The sequence below is a fragment of the Amphiprion ocellaris genome, chromosome 20, assembly GCF_022539595.1.
Source record: "Amphiprion ocellaris isolate individual 3 ecotype Okinawa chromosome 20, ASM2253959v1, whole genome shotgun sequence".
Lineage (NCBI taxonomy): Eukaryota > Metazoa > Chordata > Actinopteri > Pomacentridae > Amphiprion > Amphiprion ocellaris.
Window position 1 is genome coordinate 32,004,403 of NC_072785.1, and position 27,250 is coordinate 32,031,652.

Sequence of the window (27,250 nt, forward strand, 5' to 3'; positions counted from 1 at the left end):
TCAATGTTGGTTCGATGAAGCCAGATATTTGGGGCAATGATGATTCTTAGGAGTTAAAAAAATCCATTATTGATTAAGTTTTCAGTCTGTTGTGACATGAGAACATTCAGACATGAGTTCAGATTCATTATTTAGGTTTAATTTATACACTTTATCTTGTTTTCCTTATAAAAACTGACCCCTTTCTTTGTAAATTATAGTTTTTATGAAGTTACCAAGTGCAAAAAATCAAGTCTGTAACAGATTTAAAGAATAATTCACAAGGTATGAAATCTGAATCGGGTGTTTCTAGCTGTTGTCAAAAGATCTATTCTTTATATAAAGGCTTCTAAACATAACAAGATGATTAAATTGGAAAATCTTTTAATTCATCTCTAATTTGTAAAGTTAGAAATTCCACCAAAAATTCCAAAGAATATTTCACCAAACATAGATGTCCTGGGATAATATTTATCTCGCTTATTTGGGTCATTTTGTCATTTTTTTTTGGGTAGAATTTTTGGTTTCTTCCACTTCTTTCCTCCTTGTGAATTAATGAAGCTACACTGATGGTTAGAAATGGAAGTTTACAGAATTTTTGGTTCAAATTCAGGAGGTTTATGTTGCTGAACAGAATTCATAGAGAGCTCAGATCCATCAAAAGAGACATTTAGATGGATGACATCCAGTGTGGAACATTTTTCTGTCTTTAAACTAAGCACTTCTAATCTGTTAGCTTATTAACATCATATCTGTATAGAATGTCAGGAAAATTGAGTAAAACACAGGTTTTGCTCATCCCATGTGAATACGCCACATGAAGTGCAAACATAAAATACAATTTCTTCAGGTAGCACTAGTCCTGTATGAATACGACTGAATTATCTTTACTTTTAGTTCTAATTTGACCCAGGTTTTGAGTAAATTCTTCCATTGCCAACTCTTTAAGAAGTTAAAGAACCTTCAAGCTTCTACTAAGATTCTGCTTTGGTCGCCACTTCCTGATGTTCAATATTTATCTCTTTCTTAACCCTCTGGGCTCTATGGTGGCCATTTGTGTCCACTTCGCTTTCTTTCTTTTGACCATTTCAGCTGTGTTAATGCTGATGGAATGAAATTTTCCTAGGGTCTAGATTCTCTTCAGATCTTTTAATTTTCAACTTCGTTTCTTTAAATATGTCAAAAATATACTGTATACTAACAATAGTTCCTCTTGGCTCTATCGTGGCCACTTTTGGCCAATTGAAACCCATGTAAACTACATTTTTTCATTCCTTGTTATTCACAGTACTAAATCATACAAGTTAGGTAAAATTGATTTAATTCCTAACTCAACACTTCAAAATTGTAGTTTTTAATGTTTTCTACCAGATTGTGTCATTTGTCTATTTTGGACCAAAGGAACAATTTCATGTAATATTCTTAGTTTCCAATAGGGGCGTATGATGGCTTACTGCCCTCCAATGGAGTAAATGAATGACACAATTCTGACACAGGTGTGATCTTAAGGATGTCAGATAATGAAAATTGTGTCTGTGCATGAAATTGCAGCACAAAAATGTATTTGACAGAGAGAGAAATAAATTGTTGCATCTTAGATCCAGCTTGCAGTGAATTTGTGCTGATGCAGGCTGGTGAGCGTTGAGTGTCCCAGACAAACTGGACTTAGATGCACATGTTGAAAGCAACTGTAGCTTTGTTGTTTTCATAAAACAATCCCACACACAACTACACAACATCCCTTACACACTCAAATATCTACTTTCCTAAAAAAAAAAAATCACAGGTCACTTTGCAGAGATCAAAGATGCAGCTGCAGGAAACCAAAACAAGCTCTGCCACTGTTTATAAATGTGTCCTGGACTTTATGCAGGAGCAGTCAATACTAATGCTGGACGAGCCTAACAGCTCCCACATCATTTCTTCTCTGGCAAGATGGCAACAAGGTCATATTCACTGCTTCAAGAATGTGACTCTTTGAAGTGATCAGAGAGCGAAGATGGGGAGAAATCCTCTGCACTTGAAGAGACACTGTCCACGATGAGGACACATCCTGAAGATGAGGACACATCCTCTCCTGAAGATGAGGACACATCCTCTCCTGAAGATGAGGACACATCCTCTCCTGAAGATGAGGACACATCCTCTCCTGAAGATGAGGACACATCCTGTCCTGAAGATGAAGGGACATCATCTCCTGAAGATGAAGGGACATCATCTCCTGAAGATGAGGACACATCCTCTCCTGAAGATGAGGACACATCCTCTCCTGAAGATGAGGACACATCCTCTCCTGAAGATGAGGACACATCCTCTCCTGAAGATGAGGACACATCCTCTCCTGAAGATGAGGACACATCCTCTCCTGAAGATGAGGACACATCCTGTCCTGAAGATGAGGACACATCCTCTCCTGAAGATGAGGACACATCCTGTCCTGAAGATGAGGACACATCCTCTCCTGAAGATGAGGACACATCCTGTCCTGAAGATGAGGACACATCCTCTCCTGAAGATGAGGACACATCCTCTCCTGAAGATGAAGGGACACATCCTCTCCTGAAGATGAGGACACATCCTCTCCTGAAGATGAAGGGACACATCCTCTCCTGAAGATGAGGACACATCCTCTCCTGAAGATGAGGACACATCCTCTCCTGAAGATGAGGACACATCCTCTCCTGAAGATGAGGACACATCCTCTCCTGAAGATGAGGACACATCCTGTCCTGAAGATGAGGACACATCATCTCCTGAAGATGAGGACACATCCTCTCCTGAAGATGAGGACACATCCTGTCCTGAAGATGAGGACACATCATCTCCTGAAGATGAGGACACATCCTCTCCTGAAGATGAGGACACATCCTCTCCTGAAGATGAGGACACATCCTCTCCTGAAGATGAGGACACATCCTCTCCTGAAGATGAGGACACATCCTCTCCTGAAGATGAGGACACATCCTCTCCTGAAGATGAAGGGACATCATCTCCTGAAGATGAGGACACATCCTGTCCTGTGTGTGTGAATGAGCAGCTTGTTGCATTCAAAGGTCATTGTGGATTTCACCAATATATGGCCAACAAGTGTTGGGAGGTCACTTACAAGAACAGTGTTAAAATATGGGTCACCTGTGATGTGGCAACCTCATATGCCTGGAGGATGCAGATTTACAAGGGAAAACCCCACAGTAGTTCCCAGGAAGTTAACCAGGGAATGAAGGTCACGTTCCAACTGACACAGGGGCTCCAAGGACACACTGTCACTTCTTACAACTTCTCCACTTCCTTTGTCTTGGCAGAGGAACTCCTCTGAAGAAAACTGGCTTGATTGGCACAATCAGGAGAAACAAACCAGAGCTACCTCCCCAGCTCCTCTAGCTGTGGCAGAGTTAGATTCTGTCATCTATCTTCGCTTCACCAAAACTACCACGGTGATGGCCTTGTCCCCCATGCTCAAAAGCCACTGCTACAACTGTTGCTGGGATAGAGCAGTCTGAATCAGAGTGTGACCCACAGACCACCAACAATGAGGAGAAGGTGTGAACTGTGCACCTTCAGGAGAAGAGCAGCATCCACTCCATCTAATCTGTGGAAAGTGTGTCTGCAAAGATCACTCTACTGTGGTTTGTACATCCTGCTGCCCTTCAGCACACACACACACACACACACACACACACACACACACACACACACACACACACACACACACACACACACACACACACACACACACACACACACGCCCTGCTTTTGTTCTCTTGTTCACTATCAAAATACATGTTGTTGTTCAAAGTAAACAACTGCTGCTTTGTTTCTCAAATCAAATTTAAAGGGTTAAAAGTTTTGAAGCTTAATGAAATTTTGGATTTCATGGTCAGGACTGATTCTAATTTTAAAAACTTAACTGTTGAAAGTAGAAAATAATAATAATATGTGGTATTTTTTACAGCATTTTGTAAAAACAGCAGGTGGCCATTTTTGGCCACGAACATGCTGAGTGGGAGTTTTTCTTCTTTTTTGTGTCACTCCACAAAAAAATTAATGATGCATAAAAATCATTGATACTGCTAATTATTGACAAACATTTAGCTTCAGTTATGATTAGAAAATGAATCAGGCAGCATGTATTATTTTTATTTTAAAAAAGTGATTTTGTGCTTTTCTCCCTTTATAAATCATGAACATTATGTGATTGAACAGGCATTTAAAGGGTTAAAATTCTGAATTTGAATGAAATTTTGGTTTTCATGGACAGAACTGGTGCAACTTTAAAAAATCAAGTTGGTGAAAGTGGAAAAATATTTTAATATATATTAATTTTAAAGCATTTTGTAAATGCAAACGGGGGTGGCCATTTTTGGCCACGAACAAGCTGAGAGGGAGTTTTTTTGTTTTTGCCCTCTCTGCTCAAAAATAATAATGCATCATAAACAGTGTTGCTGTTAATCAGTTACATATCTCAGACTGTGCTATTAATTAAACAAGAAAAATAAGTAGCACTGGGAATATAGATAATGGTCACTTTTGAGGTTGTTTTTCAACAAGCGCATTGTACAAACATACTGGCATTTGAAGGGTTAAAAAATTTAAAAGGAATGAATATTTTATATGTATGATACGAACTGATGTTAGTTAAAAACTTTATGCAGTAAAAGTAGCAAAAAACATAAAAAATCTAAAAAATTACAGACTCAGTATGTTGGTGGCCAAAAATGGCCACGAACAAACTGAATGGATGTTGTTTTTGAACAAAGCCAGAGGGTTAAGAATTGTTGATCCAAATTGCTTCAAAAGCATCACTGCACTTCCTCTGGTCCACAGCGATAAATCTGCCAAGTCTGAAGCAAATTGGATAAATATCTGTTGAGAAAATCAAAGAACAGAAACACATACTGAGATCAGCTGATTTATTTATGAGATGTTTCAGACCCAACAATTAACTTCAGCTGTTTACTTCAACTTCAAATTGTCACACATCACATTTACAAATAAAGTTTTATTTGAAGGTACTGTATTGTCAATGTGAAGAAAAATCATCTGTGCTTAATGGACCCTGGAAACAGCCGAGAAGTGAGACCTCTTCATGATTCACTCCTCTTTGACGGGCCTCAGTTTTGATGTTGATCTCCGGGAAAAACAGCTGGAGTGAGACCTCTTCATAGTCCGCTCCTCTCTGACGCAAAGCTGACGTCGCCTGTTGCCACGTCATCAGCCGCTCCGTTACCACCAACAACATCCAACATGGCGGCGTCTGTCCGGGAGAAGCAGACAGGTGAGAGGAACCGCTCCGTTTCCTCCGGTAACGGTCGCTTTTACCGCCTGACAGCGGTGGTAACCGGCGGCGGAGAGCTGCACCGACCCTGGGTCTCACCGGAGAGCGTTTATCCCGCGGTGTCGGGCCGCTATCCGGCTAACTAACCGGCTTGAAGTAGCCGCTTAACGGACGTTTCTGTTTCACTTCAGCTCATTTGTGCTTCACTGACAGACTAATTAACTAACTAAATAACCAACAGCACAGCCAACCAGCTAACTAACTAGTTAACTAATTAATTAACTGATTCTTTAACTAGCCCTTTAGCCTGCTAGCTAACCGTGCTGCTAGCTCTGTAACGGTAGAATCAGTAGGTGAAGCTAGCCTGCTGCTAACGGTGATTAACACTCCTGTTGTCCTCATTTACAGGCACCAAAAACTATTGTTTCCTTGTCTGAAAAAAATCCAAAAATTCTGCGAAAAAACTGCAAAACCTTCAGGAAGAAAATTCCTTTAAAGTTTTATTTTAAAAGAATTTAGTTCCTGGTTGTTTTATCTCAACTCAATTTATTTTATAATTAATATTATTTTAGAAAATTACAGTCAACAGAAAAAAAAATCTGTAAGTAGAAAATTGAGAAAATAGACGATTTAATAAATTAAGTAGTTATTAGTTGGAGTCCTTGTCTAGTCTGGTTTTAAATAATTTATAAAGTAATTTTTTCTATAAATTAAAGTATAAATGATCAAACTTCTGTCTCGTGGTGCCTTATTTTCTCTCAGACAAACATCTAATTCTCTTATTTCAGAATCTTGAAATGGGAATAATTTTGCACATTTCCTGATTAAAACTACACAGAATAATTAATTGATTAACAGCTGCTGATTAATTATTATTTTTATTCTAATTGTTTAAATCTATGATCTGTAAATCAGTGTGGAGACTCTGATCTGTGAATGTGTGAAAAATTTTAGTGTTTTTGTTTTATTTCAGTTGCTTTAAAGCGAATGCTGAACTTCAACGCTCCTCCTCTGAAGAACACAGCAGCTGAGCCAGTATGGAAGGTAACTCACCTGGAACACATCTATACACACCTGAACACACCTTTACACACCTAAAATACACCTGAACTCACCTAAAACACACCTGAACTCACCTGTACACACCTAAAACACACCTGAACTCACCTGTACACACCTAAAACACACCTTTACACACATAAAACACACGTTTACACACCTAAAACACACATGTACTCACCTGTACACACCTAAAACACCTAAAACACACCTGAACACACCTAAAACACACATGAACGCACCTTTACACACCTAAAATACACCTGAACTCACCTGAACTCACCTAAAACACACCTGAACTCACCTGTACACACCTAAAACACACCTGAAGACACCTAAAACACACCTGTACACACCTAAAACACACCTGAACACACCTGTGCACACCTGTACACACCTAAAGCACACCTTTAAACACCTAAAACACACCTGTACACACCTAAAACACACCTGAACACACCTGTACACACCTAAAACACACCTTTAAACACCTAAAACACACCTGTACACACCTAAAACACACCTGAACACACCTGTACACACCTAAAACACACCTGTCACTGCTTTACATGTCATACTTTATATTTCAGGACTGAATGGGAGTCAAATAAACTCAATTAAATTCAGGTTTTAGAGTAAATTATGAGCAAATCTTTGTATTAAACCTAACTTCTACTTGATTACAGACTGAGCTCTCAAAAATATCCTGGTCTGAAAGTTTTGTCATTATTCCTTCATCACAACTGTCCTGATTTATTATTTGTTTTCTGTATTTTATTTGTGATTATATTTTCTAACTGTAAATTCTCTCCATTGAACGGCTCCAGATCTATGCTGTTGAGTTTAATAACAGACATTAGCAAAGAAGTAAAATCTTTCAATTAGAAGAAAAGAAAAGAGAATAATAGCAGATTTTATTTCAATATTTGAGCCTTTGTTTTGAATTATTTTACAATTTTCGTATTAACTGTGTGTCAGTTTGAATTTACTGGTTTAACCAAACCTGTCGTTTATCCAGAAAACCGCTTCTCACTCGAGTTTTTCAGAAAAGTATTATAGAAAATCAATTTTACTGAAATAAATAAATCTGTCTTTTCCACCAGGTGACTATAGTAACCTGTACTAACTGTCTTGTGTTTGTCAGTAAATCCTCTCCCAGTTTGACTTTTGTTTCTCTGCAGGTTTTGATCTACGACCGGTTTGGTCAGGACATCATCTCCCCGCTGCTGTCTGTCAAAGAACTCAGAGATATGGGAATCACTCTCCATCTGTAAGACTCACAGCAGCGATTTATGTCGTTTATTCATGTTAGAGATGAATTCAACCAAAGGGAATCATCAACCAACTGGTAGCAAGAGAAATAAATTAAATGTTCCACAGATCATAAACCAACAGAACCAGCTGGTTTTAGGAGATTAAATCACTGTAACCTGGTTAGATTCTATTTAAATAATAAGACAAATGTGATTTATAAAATAGATCCAGAACTACTGAGGAATAAAACAGCAGTTAGCTGCTGTTTCTAGATGATCAGATGTTGGTTGTTGAGCTGCTGTCTGTAAAATTAAACTCCACCTTTTAACCATCAGTTTGAACTAAACACAGAAACATCATTTAGTTTGGATTCGACTGATTCTGTCTGATGAGTTTGAATCTTTCTGCTCTTATTGTGTCTTTCACTGTTTTGTTGCTCTTATGGTTTGTTTTTAGTAATTTTGCTGGTCTTTGTGTTTGTCCTATTACCCCCCCCCCCCCCCCCCCCTTCCCCAGGGTTTTGAATTTTTTGTAGTTGTTTGGTGTCTGTGTTCTCTTTATGTTTGTTTGGTTTATTGTTCCATTTTGGTGGATTGTGTCAAAAGAGAATTTTTGAGAATTTTTGTGTCTGATTTTAGTGATTTTGCATCTCCTTGTTGCCATTTTCTGTCTTTTTTGTCTCCTTTAGGATGTTTAATTTTGTTGTCAATTTTGTGTCTTTGTGATCATTCTGCATCGAGTTCTTTTCATGACAATATAGATCTAGATAGAGCAGAAACACTAACACAACACAGAGAGTGATACATACACAGTATTATGATAAACAGTTGTGTTTTAGTTGGTGTTTGTGAGAATATTCTTCCATCCTGTGTTGTGTTTCTCAGTTAAACATGCTAACATTTAGTTTTTGTGTTTTCAGGCTGCTCCACTCCGACAGAGATCCGATTCCAGACGTTCCAGCTGTTTACTTTGTGATGCCCACGGAGGAGAACATCGACAGGATCTGTCAGGTTCTCTCACGTTTGACTCACGTTGTCCGTCTGCTGAGAGTTTCAGTCTGGTGTTGAGGTGTGAGTGTTGTGGAAGTTCTGCGATGTCGAGGCAGACATAGAGAAACACACTGGACACTCAGATGACTTTAAAGGTTTATGTCAGGATGTCAGGAGAAGTGACACCAACAGCAGCAGTTCATGCAAGCATCACTTCTGAGGATTCTCTCTGATCTTTGGGTTTATATTGTAGTTGGAAGAAGGTCAGGTTTAGACTACAGACCGATGTGAAGACAACTATTCTGCTCAGTCACATCAGAGTAGAGAATGTCTAACCTGGACCAGAGCAGAGAGTCCTGGCAGATCTTCCTCCTGCAGCGTCTGAATGTCTGAAGACCAGATGAGGTCAGAACCTGAAGACGGGAACAGGGACCAAAGGTGGAAACCTGCTCTGTAGGACAGTTACTTGACCAAGGAATGGCAGAGTTATGTGACCATCAGTGTATGTGTATCTGTGAATCTGTCTGTCAGCATCATTACTCAAAAACAGACCAACAGATTTGGATGAAATTCTCAGGGAAGCTCAGAAATGACACAAGGACCAAGTGATTAGATTCTGGCAGTGATGAGGCTTACAGTCTGGATCCACGGACTAAAGAGTGTTCAGAATTACTTAAAGTGTGCCCAGAATGATTCAAATTTTAGATTTATTTTGTTGTGTTTTTATTTGTGTATTTGTGTGTATTTATTTGTATTTATGTTTGTGTTCTTGTGTATCTATGTGTGTTTATTTCTGTATTTGTTTGTGTTTATGTATTTATGTATGTGTTTGTGTATGCAGGACCTGAGGAACCAGCTGTACGAGTCGTACTACCTGAACTTCATCTCAGCCATCAGTAGAAGTAAACTGGAGGACATCGCCAGCGCCGCTCTGGCCGCTAACGCCGTCAGCCTCGTCACCAAGGTTACCGCGGTTATGCTCGTCTTCTCAGGAATACAGAAATCAATAAATGTAGAAATGCATCAGTGTGGAAATAAGTACATGTAGGAATAAATGTTTTCCTGCGTTTATTTCGGCAGTTTTTCAGGAAAACCCTTTTTTTTCCCCTAGTGAAAAGTTTTATCTGTATTTTTCTGAACGTTGATTTTTCCTGTCTACGAATCTATAATTGTGAACTTTCCTCTCTTCTTCACGGATAAACCTTCAGATTAGAACCCTCAACAGTTCCTCTCTGTGTTTTATTTAACGTTAGAACCCTCAACAGTTCCTCTGTGTGTTTTATTGAACTAAACAAACTGCTGTGGTTCTAAACGTTCTCCTTCTTGTGTCCAGGTGTTCGATCAGTACCTGAACTTCATCACTCTGGAGGACGACATGTTCATCCTCTGTCACCAGAACAAGGAGCTCATCTCCTACCACGGTACCGCGCTTTATTATGATTTATGGATGTTTATGTAATTTTAAGTTAATTTATTAAATACTTCTGTTAAAAGTGGATCAACAGGCAGTTTTTAAAAACAAAGGATCTCAGAAAGTATTTAATATATGAAGCTGTCTCACCTGCAGCCATCAACAGAGCCGACCTCCAGGACACGGACATGGAGGCCATCATGGACACCATCGTGGACAGTCTGTTCTGTTTCTTTGTCACTCTGGGTGAGAGCAGCTCCTTCTCATTTAATTTATTTTTTTAACCTTTATTTAACCAGGTAAGAATGTCTGAGGACCAGTTCTCATTTACACACATGACCTGGAAGGAATAAATACAATAGAATACATGAAACAGGGCTGCACAGTGGTGTAGTGGTTAGCACTTTCACCTTGCAGCTAGAAGATCCCTGGTTCGCGTCCCGGCTTTCCCGGGATCTTTCTGCATGGAGTTTGCATGTTCTCCCTGTGCATGCGTGGGTTCTCTCCGGGTACTCCGGCTTCCTCCCACAGTCCAAAAATATGCTGAGGTTAATTGATCATTCTAAATTGCCCGTAGGTGTGAATGTGAGAGTGATTGTTTGTCTCTGTATGTAGCCCTGTGACAGACTGGTGACCTGTCTAGGGTGTCCCCTGCCTTCACCTGAGTCAGCTGGGATAGACTCCAGCCCCCCATGACCCTAGTGAGGATTAAGTGGTGTATAGATAATGGATGGATGGATGGATGGATAGAGAATACATATACGTGGAACAGAGATACACACACTGCCTCTGACCACCAGGTGGGGCTGCAGTCTGTTTAACAGAGGTCTGAACTGTACAGAGTTTATCTAAGATTCTCAGCTGATTTATTTTTAAATAAAGTACAAACTGCTGCTGAATGAACTAAATCAGCTGTTAGAACTTATATTTATTCATCTTTCAGAATGAACCTTCATGTCTCATTAGAATTAGACTACACACTTCTACTTGCGTGCAGGTAGATTTAATTTCAGCTTTAGATAACATTTATATTTCTGTGTATAATTACATGTCAGTGTTTTCATGTGCTCAGTGAGCTGAGGTTAATAAATCGTGTTATTGATCAGGTGCTGTGCCGATCATCAGATGTCCTCGAGGAAACGCAGCAGAGATGGTGGCCGTGGTGAGTTCACCGACACGTTTAAATCCTCTAATGTGTAAACTTGATGAAATGCTTGCAGCTTTAACACTAAACCTGTGTTCTCTGTGTAGAAACTGGACAAGAAGCTCAGAGAGAACCTGCGTGACGCCAGAAACAGTCTGTTCACCGGAGACAGTATGGCAGCCGGACAGTTCAGGTCAGTGATCGGTTAGATTCTGTCTGCTCATTTAGGTCTGTTACAGGTATTGTATTACGCAGTATCACATGGTATAGCATATAATGTAGCTATAATGTAGTATAATATAGTCTATAGTGTAGCATTGTATAGCATAGTGTAGTAAAGAATAGTATTGCATAGTATTGTTTAGCATAGTATAGTGTAGCATAGCATAGAATAGTATAGCATAGTATAATGTATCTTAGAATAATTTAGCATAGCATAGTGTAGCATAATATAGTATAGTATAGCATCGTATAGCATAGCATAGTGTAGCATAATATAGTATAGTATAGCATCGTATAGCATAGCATAGTGTAGCATAATATAGTATTGTATAGCATCGTATAGCATAGCATAGTGTAGCATAATATAGTTTAGTATAGCATCGTATAGCATAGTATAGTGTAGCATAATATAGTATAGTATAGCATTGTGTAGCATAGTGTAGCTTAGAATAATATAGTATAGTGTAGCATAGCATAATATAGCATAGCATTTTATAGTTTAGCATAGCATAGTGTAGCATATTATTGCATAGTATAGCATAGCATAATATAGCATATTATAGCTTAACATAAGATAGTGTAGCTTAGAATAATATAGCATAGTGTGGTATCGTGTAGGATAGCATTGTATAGTTTGGCATAGCATAGTGTAGCATAGCATTGTATAGCTTAGCATAGCATTGTGTAGCTTAGAATAATATAGCATAGCATTATATAGTGTAGCGTAGTATAGTTTAGTATAGTAAAGCATAGTATAGCATATCATAGTGTACTATAATGTCGTGTAGTGTGGTGTAATATGTATAGTATGGGCTAATACAATATCACATACCATAGTATAGTAAAATATTGTATAGTATCATGTAGTCTAGTATAGAACAGAATAGCATTATGAAATATAATATCCTACATTAGACTACAGTATCGGACCGTATACTATAGAATTATATATTGTATTGATTTAAATTAGTTTGAGTCAGTTGATTTCTATGTTGAGTCACAAAGTAATCATTATAATTTTACTGACTAAACAAACACATCAGTCAGACCACAGCCTAAATATCCATCATGACAGAGTAAACAGGAAGAACGAAGAGAATAAATTAATTCAGGACTCCGTCTCCCATGATGCATCACTCTGTCACGTTTCCTGTGTTTAACTAATTTAACTCTCTACAGCTTCCAGAGGCCTCTGTTCGTCCTTGCTGACCGTAACGTGGACATGGCCACGCCCCTCCACCACACCTGGACCTATCAGGCGCTGATCCACGACGTGCTGGTGAGCTGTCAATCAATGTCCACAACATTCTGGGAACTTAAAAAAAAAGCAACTTGAACATTGCCAGAACCTTCTCACAACAGATGTTGATCAGCAGGTGGATCAATAGGTGTGATGATACATTAGTATAGTATAGTATAGTATAGCATAACATAACATAGCCTAACATAGCATAGCATAGTATATTATAGCATAGTATACAATAACATAGCATAGTATAGCATAGCATAGTATTGCATAGTATAGTATAGCATAGTATACATAAGATAGTATAGCATTGTATAGCACAGTATAGTATACATAAGTTAGTATAACATAGTATAGCACAACATAGCACAGCATAGTATAGTATAGCATAACATAGCACGGCATAGTAAAGCATAACATAGCATAGTATAGCATAATATAGTATAGCGTAGCTGCACCAACATAATGAAATGTTGGTGCAGCTGACTGAGTTGGTATAACCAGAACTACCAGTGGAAAAATTCGTCTGCATACCTGAGGCACGCACGCACGCACGCACGCACGCACGCACGCACGCACGCACGCACGCACGCACGCACGCAGTGTAATTCATGCAGAGCCAGAACACTGTCAGCCTCTGAGGTGCTGAGGTTAATACTGACACCACTGGAATGTAGAGTTACATGGACGTGTTATATAACATGTCATCAGCACACACACACACACAGGCTGTCAAAAAATACCAATATTTGGCAAACTGATCCCAGAAGACTTCACTCTGAACAGGTCCTTTGGTCTCATATTCGTCCTTCGGAACTAATTTTCCAGGCCATTTTTGAATTCTGATATTTAACTGATGTGATAATGGAGTGTAGCAGCACAAAACACAGTTTATTCACGAACCCATCATTTACATGAGATTATTTTAGTTTTGGGGTCGACTAGAATATGTTTTCATGTTTTAATGTTTAAAAACACATTTGGTTTGATGATTGGTTGGTCCAAAAGATGTGAAAATCATACAAAATAACTTAACCACTTCTTGTCCAATATGGCTCAGAAGCTGTTCAAAATGGCTCAAGAACTGTTCAAAATGGCTCAAAATTCCATAATATGACTTGAAACTTGTCTAATGGCTCAGAAATTTGTCTAAAAAGACAAAAGCTTTACAAAAAATGCTCCTAAATAACTAAAAATCTGTCCAAAATGAATAAAAAATGAATTGAAATGAACGCCGTCATTTCAGTTTGATGATTTATTTTCCATAATGATTTGAAAATCATCCAAGATCACTGAAACACTGCTCTAAGACTTATTGTTGTGCAAAATAATTTGAAACTTGTCCAAAATGACTCAAAAACTGTTCAAAAATGCTCAAAAACTGTTCAGAAATGACTGAAGAACTGTTCAAAATTGCATAATATGACTTGAAACTTGTCTAATGGCTCACAAATTTGCCTAAAAAGACAAAAGCTTTACCAAAAAAGATCCCAAATACTTCAGAAATTAATTAAAATAACTTCTCCAGTCATTTCAGTTTAATGATTGGTTACCCAAAACAGTTGGAAATTGTTGGACATCATCAGAAACTGTTCAAGAAGACCTAAAATTGTCTGAGATAATCTGAAACCTGTCCTGAATTTATTTTAAAATGGTCGGAAATGACCAAATAGAGCCCTAAAATTGCGAGCTCTCAACAAAAAGAGATTTTTACTGGAATCATTTTGGGCGTTAATAATCTCTTAGACTCCAGAATCCACCTCTAACCTGTAGATGTGCAGAATGAGGCCTCTTAATTTAGAAGGTTTATTCTGTAGCTCCAGTTTGTGTCTAATTTCAGGAATCAGTGAGAAATAACCATCAGCAACATGAACTGGGTCAGAAAGACTATCTTTCTCTGCTCCAGAGTCCAGAAAATGACTGGTTGGTTTGTTTTGGAAGCAGGTGAGATGATTTTAGACTCCGACTGTGATCTGGTTTCTGCTGAGACCCGGTTCTAGCAGCTCCGGTCCAGATGGCTGCAGACTCTCAGCTGTAAACATGTCTTCCACCCAGCAGGAGACGTATCCCAACGCTAAATCTGCCCTCCGTTACCACGGCGACCTCAGTGTTGTGGTTCTGAGGTGTAATTATCGTGATCCTCCGCTGGTCCTGGATCAGGTTTTATGCTCAGACAGAGTTTCACTTTGAGGATCTCTGATGACGTCTTTTGGTTTTTCTTCCCTTCTTCTAAAGACTTAAATCCTTTTCGGGTCATTTGACACCAGAAAAATGGTTTATATTGGAAAATAATTACATCGGTCGTGGTTGTTGAGACGAGCTGCTGCACCTGGACAGCAGATGAACTAGATCTGGGTTTCTGTGTCCACCAGGACTTCCATCTGAACAGGGTGATGATGGAGGAGGGCGCAGGGGCGGAGCCATCGCCGGCGGGCGCCAGACCAAAGAAGAAGAGCAGGAAGACCTACGATCTGACGGCTGCTGACAAGTTCTGGCAGAAACACAAGGGCAGGTAGGTTTCTGAGGAGGATGCTTTAATTTAGACCAGAAAAGGGACTGTTTATATCAATAATTAAACCCTGGTCCCAGAGCTGGATGCTGGATGCTTCAGATGTGTGGCTGTGTTTTATGGTCCTTGTGTCCCACCTCCCCACCTCTCTACCTCTACACCTCCATCTCTATCCCTCTACCTCTTCCCCTCTACCTCTATCCCTCTATCTGTATCCCTCTATCTCTACCTCTTCCCCTCTATCTCTATCTCTACCTTTCTACCTCTTCTGTCCCTCTCAACCCACCCGGCCAGCAGCAGATGGGTCCCCCCACATTAGATCCGGGTTCTGCTCGAGGTTTTTTTCCCTGTTAAAAGGGTGTTTTCCTTGCCACTGTCGCCTTTTGGCTTGCTCTGGGGGTCAGGCATATGGGTTCTGTAAAGTGTTTCGAGACAATTTGACTGTAATTGGCGCTATATAAATAAAATTGAATTGAATAATTACATTTATACGGTGAGGATTTACCGATTTTCTTTGTCTAATGTGATTGTAAATGGAATGTGGGGTTTTGAACACATATAGCTTTAGGAAACTATTTTTTTGGCGTCAATCAAATTTTTTTAGCAGATAAATCAATGAGAATACTGAGTGATACATGCTTTAACTAGAAAAGAGAGCGCAGTACTCCTCCAAGGCTGTTCATTGCCCCGTATGGCATTGTCAGAAACGAGGAGGTTGTTCTGTCTCTGGGAGGTTCTTGAACAAGAACCTCTCAGTGAAGTCCAATTGGTTTCTACTAATACTTCTATGAGAATGGTTAAGAAAAGTCTGTTTTTGAGTAATGTTGCTATCAGACAAGCCAACACTGATCATCACATAACTTTGCCCCGTTCCTTGGTGGAGTAAATATTAAGTTCTTTATTTATTCTCCTAATAACACTTTTTTAAAAAGTTTGACTGTTTTTGTGTCCAGGACAACAACATTCTCCAAGATCAGGATCGCAGCCGTTAAAGACGGTTTTTAACTGATTGGTGTCACTTTAGTCTTAGCCCGATCCTTCATCTACGTTGTCACACAAGTGTTATAAGAACAGGATGCCAAGGATGCTAATTTAGAATAACTTCCTTAATCAATAATTGTTGAAATGAGCAAAGTGAACATTTGTCCTTTACTAATGTTGCTGTTTTAGTCAACAACTGTTCAATGTGTCACTGATATTCAGGAACTCTGTTGATCATAGTTTGTCTTAAACACGAGCCCTGATTTGAGATCATTAACTTCCACAGAAGTCTTTGTCATGGTGCCCATTGCTGGCTAAACTCCCACAATGCTCTCTATTTACTTTACTTGACAAACCCTCCATCCATGGTCCAAATTCAAGATTATTCCTGTCTTCAGCTTTGAGTTTCCAATGTTACTCTTGATTTGCTGTTCAGGGACATTGACCTGGCAGCTGTTTTACTGGTTAGACGTTGAGTATAAACTGTTCTGATTGGTTGTTTGTTGCAGTCCGTTCCCAGAGGTGGCCGAGTCAGTTCAGGAGGAGCTGGATACGTACCGAGCCCAGGAGGATGAAGTCAAACGCCTGAAGAGCATCATGGTGAGACTTTAACACTCTGTATGGTTCTAAACATGGTCAGCTAGTGGTTACAAACACTGGTGTCTGCTGAGTGTTTGAGGTCTTGTTGGAGTCAACAAGTTTCAAAGATCATACAACAAATTGAAGTCATCGAGAGGGTACAAGGTGTTCCTGAGGTCATGTCAAAGTCTTTAAATTTATATCGAAGCTTTCAAGAGCTTTTCCAAGTCCCTGATATCATGTCCAAGTCCTCAAGTTCTCCAATTCCCTTAGATCATATCCAAGTGTAGAAGATAATATCCAAGTCCTTAAGGTCTTGGACAAGATCTCAGGGACTCGTACAATGATCTTAAGATCATGTCCAAGTCTTCAAGATAATATTTAAGTATTTCACAGTGATATCCTTGTATTAAAGACATTGTACAAGGCCATAAGATCTTGTCCAAGTCTTAAAGATAATGTCTGAGTCTTGTAGGTCTTGTCTGTATCATGTCCCAACAATCCTGTCCAAAATCCCCACTACAAACATTCACCACCAAGCTTCTCTTGTCTAAACCATTAGTTCTTGTTTAAGAACTTCAGGCTCATGTCTGAATGTCCAGCAATGTCACTATGAAGATACAGTACTTGGAATTTGTATGTCAGATGATTTACATGTTGATTCTTGTCGTGTCTACTGTGTTTCTGCAGGGTTTGGAAGGAGAAGATGAAGGAGCCATCAGCATGTTGTCAGACAACACAGCAAAACTCACCTCCGCCATGAGGTACTGAATACAGTGGAAGATCTGTATATTAATAAAGCAACATCATCATAACCCCCATAATTAGATCTGCACAAAGTCTTTCATAACAGACATTCTAGAGAAACATTTGGGAAAATCAATGTTGAATTGTCACAAAGGAACATTGGTAGATGCACACAAAACAAAGAAAACTAGAAAATACTTGAAAATACAAGGACAGAATTGAAGTTAAAGGAGGTAATTCCAGCTGCAATTAAAAACAATAATTAAAAAACATAATCGGCTTTGTTAAAATAGCCAAATCTGTTCATGTGCGTTACTTGATTGGATATTTTCATCATGAAACACACATTTCGTTACCTGTGTGTATAGAAATAAGACAAATATCTGTGTTTACTGTGTTTATAAAAGGGTTGTCAGCTTTAAAATGTCACTTTGGTTCCTGTTTGTCTCAGTTGTGCAACAGACAAACATTGAATTTACATAATTTATCGCCAACATGTCAAACGGTCTCAGCTCAGCTTGTTCTTGCTCTCATTGAACTCCGGTGGATGAAAGAAGGTTAAATACCAGGAAAAGAGAATACAGAGTTTTTAGCTTCATCCCCTTCAGCAACTGTTTCTCAGGAACTTCTGAAGATTGGATTTCCGTGAACTGGAGGACAACTGAGTTCTGAGCCAGGGAACATCTGATTGTATTTTTGGTTTCCATCTCTGGGGTTTCCACCGTTAAGATGCTGTTGTGTTTTTTATCTGTAACCATGAAACTCTTCTCGACTCTCATGTCCCAAACAACCTGTTGTCTAGAATCACGTTTAAAATGGAAACTGCAGGGATGTTGTATTTGGCTGTAAGCAGCAGTGATGGAGGAGGTTTCTCTCTCTGTGACACTTCTAGTGGTATGATTTCCACAGATTAAGATGTGATGCTCCAGTAAAAGGTGCTGAAACGTTGGGTTGATGTGAGAAGCAGACTGAAGACGTTCCTGCTGATTGGTTTTTACATTTTTCTGTGTTTACTGCAGCTCTCTGCCGGAGCTGCTGGAGAAGAAAAGGCTGATTGACCTGCACACCAATGTTGCCACCGCAGTGCTCGACCACATCAAGGTACGCAGCACTTACCTGGTTACCTGAGGGGGACACCTGGTTTAACTGAGGCTTAACTGTAAACCTGCTGCAGACCTGGTTAATTTTTAACCTGCCACAGACCCCATTTATCAAAGGTTTTACTAAACCAACAGCAAACTTAGCCTAACTGAAGAACTTAAATGTGCCGCAGACTTGGTTTAACTCAGGGTTAACCTAAACCTGCTGCAGACCAAGTTCAGCTGAGGTTTAAATTAAAAGCTGTCACAGACCTGGTTAGCTGAAGATTAGCTTAAATAAGACACAGACCTAGTTTAACTGAGATTCAGCTTAAATCTACAGCTAACCTGATTTAACTCAAGTTTAAGTTAAATTTGTTGCAGACTTTGTTTGATTGAGGTTTAACTTAAACTTGCTAACGGCCTGATTTAACTCAAGTTAACCTGCTGCAGACCTGGTTAAACTTTGGTTTAATCTGCCTCAGATCCCATATAACTAAGGTTTAACTTGAACCTGCTGTAAACCTGGTTTGACCCAAGTTAGCCTGCTGCAGACCTGGCTTAACTTGGGTTATATTTATACCTACTGATGACCTGGTTTCACTGAGTTTTAACTTAAATCTACAGCTAACTTGTTTTAACTCAGGTTTAAGTTAAACCTGTTGTAGACCTTGTTTGACTCAGGTTTAACTTAAACTTGCTAAAGACCATTTAACTCAAGTTAATCTGCTGCTGACCTGGTTTAACTTAGGTTTAATTTATACCTACTGAAAACCTGGTTTATCTGAGCTTTACCTTAAACTCGTCACATTCCAGTTTAGCTCACGTTAACTTAAACCTGTCTCAGACCTGGTTTAACTCAGGTTAACTTAAATCACCACAGACCTGGATAATCTGAGGTTTAATGTGTGAACAAAGTGGTTATTTGTAGTAACTTGATGCTGTTTGTGTCCTCAGAGTCGAAAACTGGACGTTTACTTTGAGTATGAAGAGAAACTGATGAGCAAGTCGACTTTAGACAAATCTCTGCTGGACATCATCAGTGACCCCGACGGTACAAACACACATTTATGCACTTTATAGTCACCAAAAAATGAGTTTAGATGGTAGTTTCATGTATTGACACACACTGATGATTCATATATTCATTTCACACACCTGACAGAAACCTGACTAAATTGTGTGTTTGTGTTTGTCAGCTGGGACATCTGAAGATAAAATGAGACTCTTCCTGATCTTCTACATCACTGCTCAGCTGGCTCCTTCAGAGGTAACACACTCACAGAAACAAATACAAGGTGATACTGTAGGATTCAAGGTCTTGTCAGGTTCCCTACGATATTGTCCAAGTCTCAAAGTTAATGCCCAAATCTTCAAGGTGTTTTTGTAGGATTCAAGAACTTCCGCTTCCCTAAGATCTTGTCCAAGTCTCAAAAATAATGCCCAAGCCTTCAAGATGATATCGTAGGACTCAAGAACATCCAATTACCTAATATCTTGTCCAAGTGTAGAAGATAATGTCCAAGTACTTCACAGTGATATCCTTAGATTAAAGACATTGTACGAGTCCCTGAGATCTTGGACAAGCTCTCAGGGACTCGTACAAAGAGATCTTAAGATCATCTCCCAGTCTTCAAGATAATATTTAAGTATTTCACAGTGATATCCTTGGATTAAAGACACTTTACAAGTCCCTGAGATCTTGTCCAAGTCTTGAAGGTAATGTCAGAGTCTTGTTGGTCTTGTCTTTGTCACCATGTCCCAACAATCCTGTCTAAAATCCGCACTACAAACATTCATTACCAAGTCCCTCTTTTCCAAACCATTAGTTGATGTTCAATAACTTTTTTCATTTAAGGCCATAAAATATCTTTTAAACCTTAATTTATGATCACAAAAGATAAAAAATTTCCAGATAATACCTTTAGACACACAAAATCACTCTGAGCTACATCATATTTGAATATAAAATCTGTCATTTTTGATGTAATGCTTCATAATGGAACACAGACTAATGTATTAAACATTTATTTAAATGACTGCATGAGTTATTTTGCATAGAAATATGGATTGACATTGGAAAAATATCTATTATAACACTGAGACAGTTAGAAAGTCCTGTCACCCAGACTGAATGTGCATTCCTTCTACTATGGGGAGTGTTTTAGATGTTATTTTTTTGAGGCCTTAAAAGGTTTCAGAAGTGTAAAAATCAATGTTCTTTCATTTACATCATAGCAATAGCTTTTAATTGGATCATTTTGTTTCTCTGAAGTCCTTTCTTTCAATTTACCTTCATTTTCTGCCGCTGAATTAGACTTTGGAGGTATTACAGTACTCCCTACTCCTAAAAACTGGAGGCCACATTTAATAAACAAAATGTTTAAAAAGTTTGTTATCCTTTTTTCTGAACTTTAAAGGAACTTTTGAGGATTTCTGCAAAAAATGTTCGAGTTTCGCAACAGAGAATCTTCAAAATTTTGTTGAAATTTTCATAAATGCACAACAGTGTTTCTATGCAGTGATCAACACATTTTACTAAACTTGTTGCTTTGACTGTCTGTGTATAAATATGGGCTTTGGAGCCTAAGTTCATGCGTTTTACTGGAACTCATAAAGTTTCCTCACATCTGAAACTGGATGTTCCAGGATGGAAAGAATAGATTTTTGGATTAACGTTTCAGCACGACCTCTTCTCACAAATATCTGACCATCTTGAGGCTGAGAACTGATTCCCATGAGTGTCGTTCTTTATGTCACAAGCGTTCAGTGAAGGAGCTACGTAATGGTTCTGTGCAGCCCAGACAACTCGTCCTTTGTCAGCGGACCAAGTGCAACTAATCATATCTGTGAATTAATGCTCAATCTTGCCGCCAAAATCCAAATATTTTCCGTGTTTGATGGCGTGTTTTCACTCCGAGTCCACTGTGGTGTGACTTTGCGTTCGGCCTAAAACTCGCCAAAACCCAAACGTTTCAAAACCGCTGCTGTGATGGATGTCGACGGCCCGTCATCGTCTGAAGCAAACTCAGACCGTCGGATCTCCAAACCTCCTCTACACCGTCTGAGCCGGAGCTCCAACGTCTCGCTGTTCTCTCCTTAAAGCTGCTGATGTGTTGGACTGATGGTCGGAGTTCACCTTAGTCAGTCGGTTCCTGCATGATGTGAGAATAGTTTTAGACAAGCGATAAGTTCACACAGTTCTGTAGCTGAACATTCAAATCTCATGAGTGAAAACGAGAAAAATACCTTCAGATTCTGTTGAGAAGCACTTTAGGTCAACATCTGATGTTTTAAATGGGCTTTATAATAACTTGATTTGTGGCTTAAAACTGAACTTTTCTCAAGTCTTTAGCAGCTAATTTGCTTGTCACATGTTTGTTAGTTGTGATCTTGTTGCAAAAAAAGCATTTGATTATTTGCTGGTCAATAGTTTGACTATTTCAAGAGAATTTCTTCTGTCTGAAAGGCTTTTTATAATCTCTATTAGTTTCAGTTAAATCTTTGACTCCTTTAACTTGAGATACCAAACCTGTCTTATAATTAACATAAGGTGTTACCAATAATAATCAATAATTGTACAATTACAATATATAAACAAATACATTTTTAAAGATTAGATAAATCTTTGTTGTCATTGCACAGTCATACTTTTGTACAATAGTATAACGAAATTTGAGTCTCATCCACATCAGTTGTAATAAAAAGGACATGCAGTTGTCAAAAGATAAACATATATAGTTAACATATCAAATATGCAATTGTCAAAAAAATAAACATTATATACCCTTATGAAAGTATCTAAAATGCAGTTATCAACAAATAAACATTATAAACATCAAAATATCAAACTGCAATTATCAAAAAATAATAAAGATTATGTACATAATATAAAAACATTATCGACATCTACCAAAATAATGTGCAGACTAAAGTGAGCAGTAAAGTTTTCACATTCATTCATTGATTTTTACTTGTTTGCAGCAAAAATCTTGACTGTGGACCCATAACTCTAATATGGACAGTATTTATTTAGTACTGTCCAGATTAGCGTGAATGTTCTGGACAGAAATGACCTGAAATCTTAAAGCTGTTAGTTGGTTTCACTTTGATTCAATCTGTAGTCATGAACCTGTAAAGGCAGAGTTATCAGTAGAATGTGTTTTTATGAAGATGTTGAATATTTTCTGGGACGTATTAGCAGCTGTATGAGGTGAGTCAGCGGTGAAACTGGGATGTGAGGGTTTGTGGTTCAGATTTTGTCCCAGTGTGGTTCAGTTCTGTCAAAATAGAAGATGATGGAGGACAACTGTCACTCTGGGGATCTTAAACTTTCTGTGAATTCTTCTGTGGCTTCGGCATTTACTTCAAAGAATAAAACAGGACCAGTCCGGGAACTGAAAGACCTGAGGGGAATCGAAATTAAAACCATAGAGGCAGCTTTTCTCTGGACCGAGTAGTAAATCCCATCAGAGCTAAAGGTCAGGAGTTTGGATGTTTGACAGTGAGTTTGTTCACGTTAATGTGGTTTTGTTTTGTTGCAAGAGTTCAGATTACACATGGAGTTGCTTTGGTCCCTGAGACTAGTTAGGAGGCCACCAAGACACCGATAACTCCTCTGAAGGAGTTCCAGCTTCAGCAGCTGAGATGGGAGAGACTGTTCATCCAACAACTGTTGTCTGTTCTTTACCAGTCCAAGCTTTATGGAGACAACGAGAAAGACTCTGTTGGAAAAAGCTCAAATTAAATCTGGACTAGAGTTCAGCAGAAGACATGTGGAGACTCTGAAGTCACCTGGAAGAAGGTTCTTTGATCTGAGGAGACCAGGATGGAGCTTTATGACTAGATGCTATGTTTGATGGACACCAAACACTGAACATCATCACAAACACACCATCCCCACTGTGAAGCATGGTGGTGGCAGCATCATGATATGAAACATGGTGGTCACATCATGATGTGAAGCTTGACAGTGGCATCATCATGATGTGAAGCATGGTGGTGGCAGCATCATGATGTGAAGCATGGTGGTGGCAGCATCATGATGTGAAGCTTGACAGTGGCATCATCATGATGTGAAGCATGGTGGTGGCAGCATCATGACGTGAAGCATGGTGGTGGCTGCATCATGACGTGAAGCATGGTGGTGGCTGCATCATGACGTGAAGCATGGTGGTGGCTGCATCATGACGTGAAGCATGGTGGTGGCTGCATCATGATGTGAAGCATGGTGGTGGCAGCATCATGATGTGAAGCATGGTGGTGGCAGCATCATGATGTGAAGCATGGTGGTGGCTGCATCATGATGTGAAGCATGGTGGTGGCAGCATCATGATGTGAAGCATGGTGGTGGCAGCATCATGATGTGAAGCATGGTGGTGGCAGCATCATGATGTTCCTCCACAGCAATTTAATTCAGGGGCCAAATTCAGCCCAATATGATCTCCAGTGGGCCGGTCCAGTTAAACCACAGCATAATAACCTTTGAATAATAACAACTCCTAATTTTTTCCTTTGTTGTCGTGCAAAAAAGTACATTCTGAAAATGTTCACATTCAAGGAATTATCTTGTTACAAACCATTATGAACAACCTGAAATTTATAAAGAAAATTAAGTTCAATTTCAACAATATTATGCCTCAGTGTCAACAAAAAATGACAGAAAAAGGAACAAAATGACAATAAAATAGGCAAGAAACACAAAGCGACAAAAACACGAGTCAAAAGTCAGACAAAAAAACAACAAAAACAAGACAAAGAAATTACAAAAATGAGACAGACACAAAACAAAAAGAGACAAAAACTTGGATAAAACAGTCAAAGCAACAAAAAATGAGACAAAACGAGACAAAAAAAACAAAATGACAAAAACATGAGACAAATGACAAGTCAGACAAAAAAAAACAACAAAAACAAGATAAAATATTACAAAAATGACAAAAATGAGACAAATGACACAAAACTAAAAAAGAGACAAAAAGTTAGACAAAACAATCAAAGTGACCAAAAAGTGAGAGAAAAAACACAAGCGAAACAAAAAGGAGACACAAAAATGAGAAACAGAACAACAAAAACGTGAGACAAACATCAAAGTCAGACAAAAAAAGGACTAAAACAACAAAAACAAGGCAAAAAAAAAAATTACAAAAATGAGACAAAATGCGCAATCTAGTATTTTGCTTTCTGATCAAAACAACTTGTCATGGTCCAGAAATGATTTTAAATTTATAGTTTTACTAATTTACAATCTGCAGTTAATGTCTTCTCTGGAATTTTTACACTTTGAGGGCCGGATTGGACCCTCTGGAGGACCGCTTTTAGCCTGTGGGCCGCATGTTGGACACCCCTGGTCTAGACTCTCAAACGGAAGCAGAGGAAGGCTTACATCACCAGCTGTGGACTGGCAGCAGCAGAAATGGTTTCAACAGATGGTTTACAGTCACATCCAGCCTGGTGTTCTGCATGTTGATCAATAACCTCTTTATAAGAAGCATCTTCTTGGCTCCTTTATGTCCATAATGTCATCATGAGAGTGAGCAAAGGTCCTCTCAGAAACAGAGACCTGCTCAGAGTCACTGTCAGAGGAACAGCTGGATCAGGTTTAGTTTAGCTCTCAACTCTCATCCTTCATGAACCGACAGCGACTCTGACGGTTATTAGTTTCCTCACAGCTGAAGCAGGTCATTATTTTTCTTCATTCACACCTCCAAACAGAAGCTACCCTCCTACCTGAACTCTGTTCCAATCAGACCTGAAAACACCTGCAGAACTTCTTCATCCCCCCAGAAGTTTCCACAGACCTGCAGAGCCATGGGCTGGTTGGATCGGTCCAGACCTCCAGCTGCTGAGAGTTCTGCAGAAGTCATTAGGACCATCCGTCTCCATTATTCAGGCAGAGATCGTTCAGCATCGGGACAGAACAGTCATAGATGTTAATAACGCTGAGGAACGTCTCCAAGGAAAACTCATAGATGGGTCATGTGTTCCGCTGACATCAGTGTTGGGCCTGAAGTTTGACTAAATGTTAAATTATGGCAGATCTGTGCTTCATAAGGCAGAAAGTCTCTGTGGTTTTCTGTGCTTTGTGGTAAATTCTGCCAATTTGGTTAAAACAGTCCATCGATCCTGAACATCTTAGATTCTTCACTGCAGATTTAGGTTGAAAATGTACCAAATTTAACCTTGAAATCATAATGTTTGATCGACATCGCTTTATTCTACACGTCTCAGTTTCTGCTTCTGTCCTGCTGTCTTCTCTGCAGAACAACAGAAATTTAAAAAAAGACTTTTGGATTCTTTGATTATTTATTTTACAAAACTTTTTTCCAGTTTTGTTAAAGAAGTAATCAAAGAAAATACACTGGAAAACCTACTGTAAGCTGACTCAAAACTTGTCCAACATAATTTGAAAACTCTTCAGAAGTATTCGAAACTCGTACAAAATGACTCACTTTGTTAAAAGTGACAATTTTCTTGTAATTTTGGAATTCTTTTTTATTTTAGCAACATTTAGAGTCCAATTTTGAGTTTCACAGTTAAAAAATGAAGGACAAATGTCGTCTCCTCATCCTGTAGATGTTTTTCTATCTCCATGTTTCCTCTCGAGACTTTTCCTCTCTATTCTGCTCATCATCAGTAGTAGATGTTCCTCCATGCTGGATGGATCTCCAACAACCTGCTCCTCTGTTCACTGTTTCTGAGCCATGCTGACTTTATTTTATTCATCCAGTAGCTTTGATTTTCCTCTAAAGTCTAGTCTAAAATGGTCCAAAATTATTTGAAACTATCCAAAGTACCATAAAATTACCAAAATGGACTCAAGAATTTTTCAAAATAACTTGAAAACTGTCCAGAAATATTCAGAATTTTTCCAAAATGATGTCAGATTTATTGAAAATTAGAAGTGAAGTCCAGTTGATTTCTACTGAAGCGCATACAAGACATGTAGAATGCAGTGATTTTAGTGAAATATCACGATTTTAAACTTTGATTTGGGTCATTTTCCTACTAGAACCTCACATCAGACATGATTAGTTGAATGAAAGTTGAAGATTTGATGATCTCTTTCAGTTCTTATAGTTTTTGGCTCATGATTGGTGTCATTTTGTAGATTTTTTTTAAAAGAAAACTTGTCTTGATGGTTGGTTTTGTTAACGTCTCGACACACTAACCATCCCTGCTGGATTATCAGAGACAGTAAAGTCATTGGCTTCCTCGGTGTGACCGTTAAGAGGCAGCCTGTTGGTTGTTGGAGGCCTTCTTGTCTCATCCTGTTTCCTGCCGGACGATGAGGCGACTCTCCCTCCGTCAGGACATGAACCTCTTTCATCTGCCCTCCAGCTGAGCGTCGACCTCCCAGGATTATCCGTCCATCACTGGCTCTCGGCCTCCTTTGATCAGCCTTCAGGGTCTCCTGGATGCTGCTCGCTTTTCTGACTGATGTGGTGGATTTCAGTTCCTCGAAAACAGTCTTTGGTGTCTTTCCTCACGTGGCTGTGTGGTTGTGTAATCCGCCTTTCAGAAGCTCAGCGAGGAGGAAACTGAGCAGATGATCCTCCAAACGTCACCTCTACCAGGAAATAACAGTCGTATGGAATGTTTTCTTACTACGGCATCTATACGGCAGGCTGGTCTTGGTGTGGCAGGAAAATGCAACTGAAACCTGCATTCCTGGAATAGTGCTGCTGTTGCCGAGACGCTTCATTTATTTATGTTTAAGTTCAAGTACAGGATGGAGAATTTCACATGATGACCACAGAGACAGGGAAAAAAAACA

General features: G+C 39.0%; 1 protein-coding gene across 1 annotated transcript in view; it reads left to right on the plus strand.

The window, feature by feature from the left end:
• The first annotated feature begins 5,167 nt into the window (after positions 1–5,167).
• Positions 5,168–27,250, plus strand: part of scfd1 (sec1 family domain containing 1) — a 36,679-nt gene continuing 14,596 nt past the window's right edge. Inside the window, exons 1-16 of the mRNA XM_055006189.1 lie at positions 5,168–5,254; positions 6,228–6,298; positions 7,495–7,583; positions 8,487–8,577; positions 9,398–9,520; positions 9,890–9,977; positions 10,124–10,213; positions 11,074–11,129; positions 11,219–11,304; positions 12,513–12,612; positions 14,952–15,091; positions 16,579–16,669; positions 17,339–17,412; positions 18,415–18,496; positions 19,432–19,528; positions 19,674–19,744. Of these exons, the coding sequence (XP_054862164.1) occupies positions 5,224–5,254; positions 6,228–6,298; positions 7,495–7,583; positions 8,487–8,577; positions 9,398–9,520; positions 9,890–9,977; positions 10,124–10,213; positions 11,074–11,129; positions 11,219–11,304; positions 12,513–12,612; positions 14,952–15,091; positions 16,579–16,669; positions 17,339–17,412; positions 18,415–18,496; positions 19,432–19,528; positions 19,674–19,744 (1,380 nt within the window). The 5' untranslated portion in view covers positions 5,168–5,223. The remainder of the gene's footprint in view (positions 5,255–6,227; positions 6,299–7,494; positions 7,584–8,486; positions 8,578–9,397; positions 9,521–9,889; positions 9,978–10,123; positions 10,214–11,073; positions 11,130–11,218; positions 11,305–12,512; positions 12,613–14,951; positions 15,092–16,578; positions 16,670–17,338; positions 17,413–18,414; positions 18,497–19,431; positions 19,529–19,673; positions 19,745–27,250) is intronic.